Source organism: Ambystoma mexicanum, chromosome 11, assembly GCF_040938575.1.
Source record: "Ambystoma mexicanum isolate Mex_15411 chromosome 11, UKY_AmexF1_1, whole genome shotgun sequence".
Lineage (NCBI taxonomy): Eukaryota > Metazoa > Chordata > Amphibia > Caudata > Ambystomatidae > Ambystoma > Ambystoma mexicanum.
Window position 1 is genome coordinate 1,410,610,723 of NC_090934.1, and position 12,749 is coordinate 1,410,623,471.

At 41.9% G+C, this 12,749-nt stretch overlaps 1 protein-coding gene across 1 annotated transcript in view; it reads left to right on the plus strand.

Annotated features, from left to right (window-relative positions):
- IGF1R (insulin like growth factor 1 receptor) overlaps positions 1-12,749 on the plus strand; it is a 1,701,728-nt gene that overhangs the window by 1,453,481 nt on the left and 235,498 nt on the right. Inside the window, exon 17 of the mRNA XM_069625053.1 lies at positions 7,789-8,018. Within this exon, the coding sequence (XP_069481154.1) occupies positions 7,789-8,018 (230 nt within the window). The remainder of the gene's footprint in view (positions 1-7,788; positions 8,019-12,749) is intronic.

Here is a 12,749-nt window from a genome sequence, read left to right on the forward strand (position 1 = left end):
TCTGAATTTAGATGCTGAAATGGCATCTTTTCTGTGAAGGCATCTATTACTATATGTTATAACGAAGGTGAACTTAACTGTTCAAATATGTTGTTTCATATTACTAATGTATCATGAGATTCAACATCACTTCTTTCTGCTGCAGACGAAATAGCCATGCATTTAGGGTACCTAACTTGGGATATCTGGATCCAGTACCAGCTAAAGTTTATACCCCTTTAAGTCTTTTTTGAAACAAATGAGTATTGTTTTATCATATTTTACTTAAGGCATTCAGGCACTTCCTGAGTGAATTTATAACTTAAAGTTAATTATACACTGTATTCAGTTTTGCAGTCGATAGAGAGAGATATTGAGTATATGCGTAAGCGCACAAGGTATGGCAACGTTACGGACATGTTGCCAAGCAACAATCTGAGGCGCATGGTTACGGCGTCTAGTTTCCATGGGGACACATAAAGTAGTTCCAAGATGGCGCCGGCTCAGATCGAGAGGAGCCGACGCGCGAGAAAGTACTGCTCACAACACACATTTCTCAATCTAGTTGAGGATTTTCCTCGTAACATGACTCTTATTAGAATTCGGACATATTGGAATGTTGTAATTGGGTAATACCGCATGCTCTTATTAAGAGTCCGGACATATTAGAATGTTGTAATTGGGTAATACCGCATGCTCGTGTTAGATAAATACATGGCGTATTACCACGCGCCCACAATTGTAGTGCTTTGGTGCATTTAACCAAAGTATACACTTTCTTTTGTGGTTATACTTACCTGTTCTATTCGGATTATACAGAATGTTGCATATGGGGTAATACCGCATGTTTGGATAGATATAAATAGATCTGTTGAAACATAACAAAATGGAAATTAGAAGGAGTATGGTATATACTGTTCCTTCCTTTTTCTTTTCGTATGTAACAGATTACAACGGGATCTAACCCTTTATAATTGTGAAGAGTAAGGATTTATTAAACACCCTAGTGGGTAAGTCTGGACCTATAAGCTACGTGGCCTATGTCTTTTAGTATATAATATTAGGTATTGTACCTTACTTACATCACATTTGTCTCTTTTTCTCTCATCCTGTTTGTTTCTCCTGCCTCCCCACCACCACTTGGGTAATTATGTATTTTACATTTTTTGATTTCGAATATGTATGATGCAATACATTGCTATGTTAATGCTTTTCAGTTTAATTTGCGTACTAAATTGACAAGCCCTATTTTGAGAAAGGCCTTTGGTGGCCGAAACACGTGTAAAAAAGGGCAAGTGAGATCCTGTAAAGTAAACTAATACAAATAAATTCACTGGAAACAAGGCGCAATTTCCTGGACTCCTTTCCATGCTATTGCATGCTGTTTTTTCATATATTAGACGGTTTTACCTGTGGCTTACCGTCGGTCCAGTGATCTGCGACTACAATATTGAATAGCTTGGAGAAGCTAGAATCTGTTGCACCCTTACCAAATTAACAAGAGTCGCCCAACAGACCAGCTGTAACCCTAAGCCCAGTCTACTTTTCTTCACTTCATTTGAATAGTGGGAACAACTATTCACGGCACCTCCACCTTAACCTGCAAGCAAGACTTCTCAGAAGTGTTCCTGGACCAATCAGTGAACTGACCAGCTTGTGCAGAACCTTTGCTCTGGAACTGCTGCCGTCTCGAGTTAACCCTTGAGACTTTGGAGATCGTAAGTACTGGGTTCAAGGCACTCTCCTGCTGAGTTTCATACACCTAGGCACCCTAGGTCTAGAAATAGGAGAATACGCCTGAACCCAAATACACGCGGTCACTGTCGTAGCCTTGGTGACAAACTGCGAGGGTGCGCTGCTGCTGTGCCCCCTTTTACCCTGAGATGTGCTGCAGTGAAACTGAGCTGATCGCTTCACCAGGAGAGGAGAAATAGTCACTGCCCCGCAACAGAATCATCCCTGGAACTCGGCTGCAGAGCTGCACAATTGCAGCATTTGAACCCTCAGCCGGAGTGGACTCGACTGCCGAAGTTTGGTCCGGAGTGCGCTTTGGCTCGGTGAGTACTTGCAACCCTTACCTTTGGCCCCTGGCGCATCCATCAATTTGTACTCACAAGTGTCCCCTGAGGGCCACTCACCTTTATCGAGGTAGCCTGTGCTACCAAGCTCTTCCGAATTCTTGGAGCGTGTTCTGCCCACTTCGCGACACCCTCCTTGAATAGTGGGAACTTATTCTTCACTACCTCACCTGCCTTCCTGAGCTGCTACAGCCTCTGCAAGAGACTCAATTCTGGCCCAACCGCACAATCGCCTGCATCTGCATCCAAAAGTACATTTGAGCATAAGGATCCACTCTTCTTAGGGTTTGGTCTGCCTCTCAGATAAGGTTGAAAAAGTGAAGGACTGTCTAAAGCATATTCATAATGTTTGCTCCCTTTCCCTTACAGGTTGTGTATCCTTACTGTGTGCCATCCTTTTGGGCCAACTGTAACTATATATATTTTATAGTAGTGTTGTGTGTGTTCAGCATTACTACTGATCTTTGCTTGTGTTTAATTTAAAATACCTTTAAATATATATGTATTTTTGATATACACCTGACTAAGAGTAATTTGTAGTGTCCTTGCTGTGTGTGCCCACTGTGAGCTTTCCATCAACCTCACCCCGCCTGAGACCTAGTCTTGATTGCCGCCAATGCTACCTTGATTGGTCTGGCTTGTCCGGAAGGTTACCCTGTTCCAAGAAACTAGGCTGGTCTTCTGAACCTCTGCCCACCAGGTCAGAGTTCAGAAATCCATCTTAACACCCCCTGGTCTTGACTGTGGTCCAGTCGGTTGGGCAAAATGGTTGCTGAGAGGAACAAACCCTTCCTCATCAAGGAACGCAAAACAATTGAGAAGAAAGGGAAGAAGTCCGTAAACGATGGATCTGAAGCAAGCCCCGCTAAACTATCAGGTGAGAGTGTGGAAGATACCGAAGAATTACCCGATATTGAGACACTTGTTATACTTTTCATAGCAGAATCCTTATCTTTTCCAGTCCTTCTCTAGTCTATTGCATGAGTTCTCTCAGAGACAGGAGAGGGACCCCAGTTGTCTAGGTGCCAGCTGTAGACAGGGTGAAATTTGGTTCAGTTGCAGGCAAAGCCAGAGTTCCTGAGGAAGTCCCTTCAAACAAGTAAGTATTTCACTTTAAAGTTAGTTAGGGTCCAGGGACATTTCAGAGAAGGCACCCTAGAAGGATTCCGGCAGTGGGCCTGGGTGAACTGGATTGAGAGGACTCCCCATCACAAGAAACACTCCAAAGCTACACAAAAATCACACAGAGTTAAGGTAAGTAAATACCACAGCCAACACAGTACCTCAGCAAAGAACCTAGGAGACTTTGGAAGGCAAAGAGACTTTGGCACAAAGGGTCCTGATACTGAGATTTTGAACTGCATCCTCATGCAAGAAAAGCCAGAGTATGTGCTAAGCTCGAGTGTGCTGGCTTGTCCCGTGCTGAAAACTTGGGGAAGGGAAGCTAACGGCTCAACTATCCTAACATATCATTTTGTGAACACTTTTCTTTTATATAACATTGTTTCCCACACCATTTCTATGTAGAAGTAAGGATTGTCAATAGGTTTATTAGTATCGGCCCTTTTATTTTGGCAAGACACCACTGGGACTGCTTTATGATTATTTGATGATCGTAGCTTGCTCCCAACTTTAGATTTAGGATTAGATGGGCGTTTTTCAAACCCAATTTAGTTCAATAAAAACACCCTTGAACTGTGGTCACTTGTGTCTGTCTTACTGTTTGATACCATGCCTTCCTTAAAACTGGTAGAGATAAATAATACAACAACAATATATTACTTCAACAAGTGGCATGAGTTCCAGAATCTTTTGGAAGGAAGCTCAGGCCATCTGGAAGTAGCTGCTGGCACGGAATTTTCCCATTGCAGCAACGCATGTTATAGGGATCTGGAGCGTTCAAGCAGATGTCCTGAGCATATTGTTCCAAGAACACAAATAGGGTCTAAATAACAAAGTAGTGGCAAACATTTTACAAAATTGGGGAAGACCGCAGTCAACTTGTTTGGTATGACAGTATTTACAAAATGACAAAATCTCAACTCCAAATACCATAATCCAGGTCCAACAGGAATGATATTTTGATCAGCTGGTCAGGTGGTTTTCTGTCATCCTTTGTTCCAATTCCTCCCGTTCCAAAATCATCCTGAAGTTGAGGGAATCAAACCTGAAAAAGATGCACATTGCTCTTGCTTGGCCTCATCACTTGGGTATTCATAACTACTCCAGATGTCCTAAAAACACAGCAGACATGAGCAGCCAGGGTCGCCTATGCAGAATGACCAGCAAGATATTTCACCACAGCCTTCACTTATTGAACCTGGACGTATGGCTACTGAGTTCCAGCAGTATTTTCGCTGAACCTCCACGAGGAATACGTTGCAGTACTAAAGGAAGGATGGCATCCTTCATCACGACCTTCATGTGCATTCAAGTGGAGGAGGTTCTATGTTTTGTGTTGGGAGATGGGTGTGGCCCCTACATCGTACCCGCTGTATTCGGCTGAATCAGGTTTACAATTTTCCTCCATTAGAGCGCATTTCTCTACTGTTAGAGTATACTGAAATAATCCCTCTTAATGCTCTTTCTTTACCAATCCAGTAAACAGACATGTTTTAGATGACTGAGAAAACTATATTTTAAAAGACGTTGCCCTACCTGGGAACTCTCTGTGCTTCTAGTAGAATTAATAAGTCTACCGTTTAAACAGATGCATGCGGCAGATCTGCAACATTAAAAGGTAGATTGCGTTTTTGGTTGCCATAACGTCTGCTAGAAGGGTTTGCAAAGTTCAAGCCATATATACCAATGAACCTTATACAGTATTCCCTAAATATAACATAGCTTTAAAAACACACCCTTCTTTTCTGCCTAGGAGTATCTCAAATGTTTACTGTAAAAAGGTATGGGCAAAGCAAACCAAAAGTAGAACAAAGCACTTGCACCGTGTAATAGGTGGACGGAGGGCTGCTGGACTGGAATTTGTGGGTACCTTGCCCAGGTAAACCACCGTAATGTCCAGGCAAAAGAAAGGTTGCAGTCTTACTGCGCCGACACAAAATGATGCTACACACTGCTACAATTGCAGATTTATTATAGTCTGAAACAATTGCTTTAGCTTCTGAAAAAAGTATCTCATTTAATCAATTGCGTCGCTGTTGCGGCATTCTCTTAGATTTAAGAGTCGAGCCTGGTGGTCTGTTGCACGGAACGAGACAACCCCCTTCTTGTCCAGCTAAAGCAATTGTTCAACAACCTTAAACCTCAGATGAAGAGCAAGGACTGCTCGAAGCACGTGTCAGGCGGTTTCAGACTATAGTAAATCTGTAATTGTAGCAGTGTGTAGCATCATTTTGTGTCGGCGCAGTAAGACTGCAACCTTTCGTTTGCCGTATCTCAAATGGTCACTTACTTCAGACTATTTCCTTACCTGCTTTTTTCCAGAATCCATCTCTCCTCCAGAGCATGTCATTCTCACACCCTTGATATTAAGAGCGCTCTTTGGTATTATGTTGCCAAAAGAATAACATATGCAAGACGTGTCAACTCCGTCAAGTATGGTTTTCTGGGGACAGGTTTTGCAGCCGCCAAACAATCTAGTTTTAGATGAATAGTATACATTTTTGTGTTATCAAAAAGCAGACAAATCGCCCTGAGGAAATCTTAGGGCTAATTTCACAAGCGGAATACCTTTAGTAGTCCTTACTGTTGTGACTGCTGCAAGGGCAGATATTCTAGTGGGCAAAGCCTCCCTTAAGAATTTGTTTGCATAGGCCAGGGGTCTGCAACCTTTGTCTCTCCAAATGTTTTGGAATAATATTCCCATCCACGTGAGCCAACATAGGCAATGGTGAGGGATCCTTGGCGTTGTATTCCACAACATCTGGAGAGCCACCATTTGCAGACCCCTGGCATAGGCACTGAAGAGTAGTCTTCTGAATGTTGGTGTCTATTAGTTGTCTTTTGTGGGTTTTTAAGATCTTGTTCCCCTTTTTGATCGCTCTTTTCTGTTCTTTCCTCCAGCCTCACATGGGCACAGGCTTGCTACTTTATTCAGTGTTTATGAATATCATTGAAGATCCCAGCCTGAAGGAGTAATATTTACTTAATCCAGTTTCTTCATCCTGAGTAGCTTCATTTAATTAATAAATCTATTGTACGTGAGAAAAGAACCTATGTAGAATACCCAGTTTTTACATGTGGTCAGGAGAGACAGCAGGTGATAGATACATTGAGGAAACTGCTGCCTGGTGACTGGGATAAGGAATCACCAGAGCAAATGTATCACTGGGGAGACAAACTGTTTTTCTGTTTCTTTGCCTCGTAGAACATGTACACTCCAGCATCCACTTTTTGGAGGCTAGCAAATCCTATCAAGGACATTTAAACTGCTTATTGTGCCTGGTGCTAGACTCTCCCAAGAAAGCCTACCAATCATCCTATTTTGGATGTGGAACCTAAGTGGCACTTCCAGGCCTAGAAGAGATACAGAATTGTGTTTGCGTTATCGGGGAATGGTGTTACTGGCGCTTTGGTGTATTTTTTCCAGAAACAATATGTTCTGTTGCCCCAGTTTAGGCTGCCAAAGCAAATCAGTGTGGCTTCTTGTTCCTCTTGGCCAAGTTTGTAAGATCCTTAGGTACTATATTGATTGAGTAGTACTAGAAGTCTCACTTATGAAATGTCCCTCCCAGTCATTTCAGTTTGATTTGTTTTCCAGATCAATTGCTTTTCTCATTGAGGTATGTGTTTAGGTTAGTCTTTTGGATCACAAGAAGTTTAAAATGAATCCGGTGGCAAGTGATAACTGTGTGTATATATCTCTAATGCAGAGTCAGTAGTTTATTGTACTCTTTTCTTAGGTCATTCATCCACTTTGTCATTTGGTATTCCACCTTTTGCCATAATTATGGTCCCAACGCACTTTTGGGTGAACGCCGCAGGAAGGACCAAAGTCCAAAAATGTTGGAGAATTTTGCAGGTGCTATTATGCGTGAGCGCGTTTCAGCCATTAAAGTTATGAGAAGGTGTCCAAGACCCTGCTAGTCAGCCATGTCTAAATGGAGTGTGTGTTGGCAGAGGGATACCTTGGAGTAAGGGGGGGGGGTTGTTTAAGGAGGTAGTTATATGAGAAGCTGCAGTTTGAATTTTAGTTGTTAAAAGTAGCGAATTCTTATGGCAGAGGTGTTGTGCAATAGTGTTTGTATTATATGTGGGTGCTGTGTGCGTGTGGGCCTGTGCCTTCCACTAAGTTATAAAGGTGCGGTGTGCAAGATGTGAAAAGGTTAGTCTGTACAAACTACGTCTACTTCCTATGTTCCATCTATGTAGATGGAGCAGTGCTACGTTTCACAGGCGATCTAAGTGTTAGATGAATGCATAATACCTAAGACAATTTGGCTAAACGTGAGATATGGCTAACACAAATGGGCTAAAAGCAAGGTAAGGCTACCTTACACAAATTGATAAATATGAAAGACGATGCAGAGGTTTGTTGTGGCTTTGGCTAAATGAGTCTGTGCCTTTCAAGCCTGAATTTCTTGACCAGGGCAGTCTGTGAAAAGGATGAATCTAAAAAATGAAATATTGTACTAGTAATTCAAAAATGAAATCCATGCACACACACCTTTATCATCCCCCTCCTTCTATGTCATGTGTGGCTATTAGAGATATTTGAAGATCTATTTAATTGTTTATTGATTCGCTCTTTTATGTAATTCTCTTTTCCTAGTGTATGTCCCTGATGAGTGGGAAGTCCCTCGGGAGAAGATCACCATGAACCGAGAACTTGGGCAGGGCTCCTTTGGAATGGTGTACGAGGGGATCGCCAAGGGTGTTGTGAAGGATGAACCCGAGACCAGGGTGGCCATTAAAACAGTCAACGAGTCTGCCAGCATGCGTGAAAGGATAGAATTCTTGAACGAGGCCTCAGTGATGAAAGAGTTTAACTGTCATCATGTGGTGAGTCCACCAAAGAGGAATAAGGTTGTTTTAGACTCTAATTTGAAAGTTATGATGTTATTGTCACTTAGATGGGGGAGAAGATGTCAGTAGTGAATAAAGCTGTCATTGTTGTTTTGTGCATGTTAAGATTTACTGCTTTTTTTAACTATATTATATATTTCTTAGAATTACCTCTGCATAAAGAATACCTAGCATGGGAAATGTGTTTTGCTTAAAATATATATCGTAACTTACATAGAACATCATTGAGCACCCATCATTTAAAGGGTTAATCAAATATGGGCATTCCATATTGGTGCAGATGAGAAAATTGAGATACCGGAAGAAACCTTAATGACTACTAACTCAATGTTGTGAATCCATCTGTACAGTACAATCTTAGCAATGTAAAAGGATTTTGACCAAAATCAATCTCACCTGTATATGGTGCTAATCACCATACTTTAGATTTCCACTTTTGCCTAGGCCAAAGTGAGTTTGTGTAACCTGAAATTAATACTGACGCTTGTCAACTATCTTTTGAACAAAGCCTCTTCCTGTCGTTGCTATGCTTTCCACTATACAATACACTCAGTCCTATTGCAGTTCATCCTGTAACCATTAATGCATAGGCGCATACACCGGCTCCCCCCATTTTGTTTAATCTACTACTGTCTCTCGCACCCCTTTCCTTTTCCTCCACAGATTATGTTCAGGACACCCAAAGTGGGGACGAAGGATGCCATATTTGGCGTAGTATAAAAGATTAACACAACATCTCTGTCTGTCTCCTAAAGTTTCTGTTATGTTCATTTCAAAGGTGTTTTCTATAGTACAAAGCTGCAATTGGAATGACTTTGCAGCAATGTTTCTTTATCTGATGACAGAACAAAGTTCATTGTCTGGATGGGTGATCCATTAGATGTTGATTACCTGTATGTTTTGACTTGCAGGTCAAGTGTGCGGTTGGTGGAATGGTGTAAACTACTGCTGCAAGTTTATCAATGCAGCTAAATTGCATTGCAGCACGTTGTAGAGAGTTATGCCTGTGGTGACTGGTGCAGTGCTAGCCTAAGGCTCAGGTATTGGTTGATTAGTCTCTTACCGTGCCAGGTAGACCCTACCCATGCCCAAGTGCCTCTCGTATTTGGTAAATGTGAGTATTCCTGACCAGAATTGCGTGTATCAAAATTCAGTTATCTATTTTGGCCTTAGACAAACTCTTAGGAATGAAAAACTACAGGTAGCACACTTAAAAAATCACTACAATTATATACAATTTCACCTTGGTGTGCTCAGCTAAGATCACTAACATTTCACTTTTAGAACACAATTAAAGCAGTTTTAGAATACTGTAGAGTAGAAAGAAAGTAAATAAAAATAACCAGGTCGGTAACTGTCAGTTACAAAACAAATATGTTGAAAATAAAGGAGTTAACACCAGACAAAGCCTTATAAAATAAGGCACCTCGCCTTCAAATTTCCTTCCCTAGATAGAAAAGATGGTGCCTAGTGCCTGTTGGGAAAGATTTTTTTTGCAACTGTACCTCCATAGTTTCCTACGGAACTCTATTCTATTTGCTCTGTTTTTGATCCGGTCTTGACTTTTTGAAGTGAATTGTAGCCTGCAGCTCCGCTTCCTTTGCCTTTTGCTCGCATTTTATGGGGAAACTAATCAGTCCTTCAGTCTATCAGTACTGCAAAACTTTGTTTGCCTTTTCTTTTTAAATCTTGTATTTTTAACATTGCACAAAGCATCTTACAATGCTGTGAAATTTGGATACTTTTGTATCACCATAGCTTTTTACACAGAGGATTGTTGGTTACTTTTATAGGTGCCTAAAGACAAGCTGGTGGCAGCAGTTACATTTGTACAGGTTTTTGCATTATTTTCGATGTGCACATTCGCGTTTACCGCCGATGGCTACTGGGCATGGCAGTGCCCTAAAATGCATTGCCACAAACCTTTCGCTTGTTCTTATGCCATATTGTAGTAGTTTGGCTTTCTTCCTGCCCTCTCAGGTCGGTGAAGTCCTTATATGGTCAGGCAGTTGGCCAGGAAGTGGGCTGAGAGTGTCTAGTTCCAATCTATAGACAAAATAGGATGGGTGTCCCCTATACCATGGACCAGGGGAGCAAATTACATAAGGAAACAAAGGGGGAGGTCACATGGAAAAAGTACTTGTACTCATGAACTAAGATAGTTGTGGAGAAAGGAGGGGTTCAGTCAGGTAACCAGTTACAACATCATATTTTAATATTAATGAAAAAACATATAATGTCAACCAAAAGTCATTTAATTCAATAGTAATGCAAAATAGTTGCATCAAAAATGTTGAAAAAATATCTATTACTAATTGAAATCATGCATGCCCATCTCTGTGTTAATATATTTCATTGAATGATGGAGATGCTTTTGCAACAAGTACTAAAGGCAAAAAAGTGCTAAGTGCCAAAGTGCTAACTGCCAACTGTAGATACAGAATGTAAAAGTATCATAAACGTTACAGTTTCGGTGACAAGATTTTGTCTAGTTCGTTAAAACGAACTGATGGTCGCCTTCATCAGGGCGCACTGTAGAGTACAAATCACATTAGAGGCATACTGGTACAACAATTTATACATAACTTATAAATAGCCCAGTAGATCTTATAGATGAAACATTAAATTGTTCCAAACTTGATTGTAGGTCTCAATTCTGATAAGAGCATCAACCCATAATAAAAACATTTAAAACAACATATGTAATACAAAAAAGGGCAAGTCCGTCAGGAAAAACATCACTAAGGAATGGATAGTTTGTGCTATGACATTCAATACACACCATCACAAGATAAAACAAAGTATTACGAAGCATTGGCACTTACTCCAATTGAACAATCCTGATCTTGCTAGCCCTCTATATGCCTTCAAGAAGGGTAAGCATTTGAAAAGTTGGTTGACAAAAGCAGATAGGTCATCCGTTGGTCCGAAACAGAATACATTGCAGAGTCTGTGGGGCGCCAAACCCATCATAGGCCACTTTCCACGTGGGTTTTGTAGCCAATGCGCATCTTCCACTACTGGCACTTAAGTTATGATTAACGGCAAAAATTGGTTCCTTAATCTCACCATACTGCGTGCGATACAAAAAATGTCATCTATGTAATAAGCTGTCCTTGCACCAAAACATATATTGGAAAAACATCGAGGCCCATCAAAATGAGAATCAGTGAACACAAATCTAAAATTCGGAACAAGACCATTACAGCTCCGCTGGTGTCCCATTTTTTGCAAAATGGCCATAACTGGTCGCCAGCTCATGCCACAAGTCGCCTTCTCCCTAAATTCCAGCTTCCTAACTTCTAAGGAACCTGTACTATAGCAACTTGTGTGACCATGATTGGAAAGGACGCCTGTCATAGCATGCAAACATGATCATTGCTGCAACTCGCCGTCCTCTATCCTGTGAAGTGTCCTAAGGAGGCATACATCATTGTATTCTGCATTTCTTCACTGAGCAAGTTGCAGTTGCACCAGACCGGAAGAATCCTTGAACCCGCAACTCCTGGGCACCTCTCACTAGAACACAGGGTGGAAGATCGAGCCCCCAGTCCCCCAGGGATTCCACAAAGACAGCTGGGAAAATCGTAGTCGGAGGGGTAAGGAAGCATTGGTGTGCTTGTCGCCACCTGTCCTCAATAGGATAACATTGGGATCAGGTCCCTTTGTCTCCAGTCACCCTTCTACTCGCCTTTGGTCATTAAACCTGGGTCAGATATCCTTCCCCTGGGTTGCCCTTGGGTCTGGAAGAATGTAGAGAACTTACCTATCCTTGGGTAAGTTGTTGTAGAACTTTTAAATAGTTTGAAATGAATAACCAACACAAGCCCATTGCATTATTTATGCAGAAAACTGATACCAGTCAAAAACATTGTTGGACCCTGTGACCTTTGGACACAAGGCCCCATTCATCTTAGGGTTTGGACTTCTAAAGTTAGGCGTTGTGGTTGTGACTGGTTCCCATCAAAATACTGCATCTGCATTACTTGGTTGTTATTTCACAAAGTATAAATAGTGAACATACTAATGATTGTATATATTTGGATCATAGAGTGTTATGCGATAGTACTACCTGCTAGTTTCCTTTTCAGTGTGTTCTAAAGGCCTAAAATAAATAACAGTATTTGTATAACTGTCTACAATTAATTATTGTGTGCTATCCTCTGTGGACCCATTGAGGGGCCCTGACCCCACTCACACTCTCCTCATCCATTGCTGGTGTGCATTGCATACTGTTGCTACTTTGTTGTTCCACTAAGCTCTCTCCTACTCTCGAAATCCCCACTTCTACCTCTAGTTACTATTTTGTTTCTGTTGTCTCACTTGCTTCCCCACAACCACCCGCCCCGCTGGCTGACCTCTGTTGTCCCCGCTGTGCGATTGTAATCCTCCTGTTTGTGTGCCGCCTGCCTTGTTTCTTCTTGATGTGTTCCCTACTGTGCTCCCTACTTGTTGTGCTCCCTGCTGTGTGATCCCCTGCCGCATCAGTGCACCTTGCGTTGCGCAGCGCTGGGCTGGTGCAATTTCTCCCATCTACCCCAACCACTACCCTATCTTCTATCATATCCCTCTCACTAAGTCTGGAAGGAAAAGGTTCGAGGGATATCCTGGTCTCCAATCCAGGGCTTCCTATCACTGATACCTGCACCAGCGCTACTTCCAGACAGGCTCTCGCTGACATCCTCTGTCCAGACCTATGGACCACTC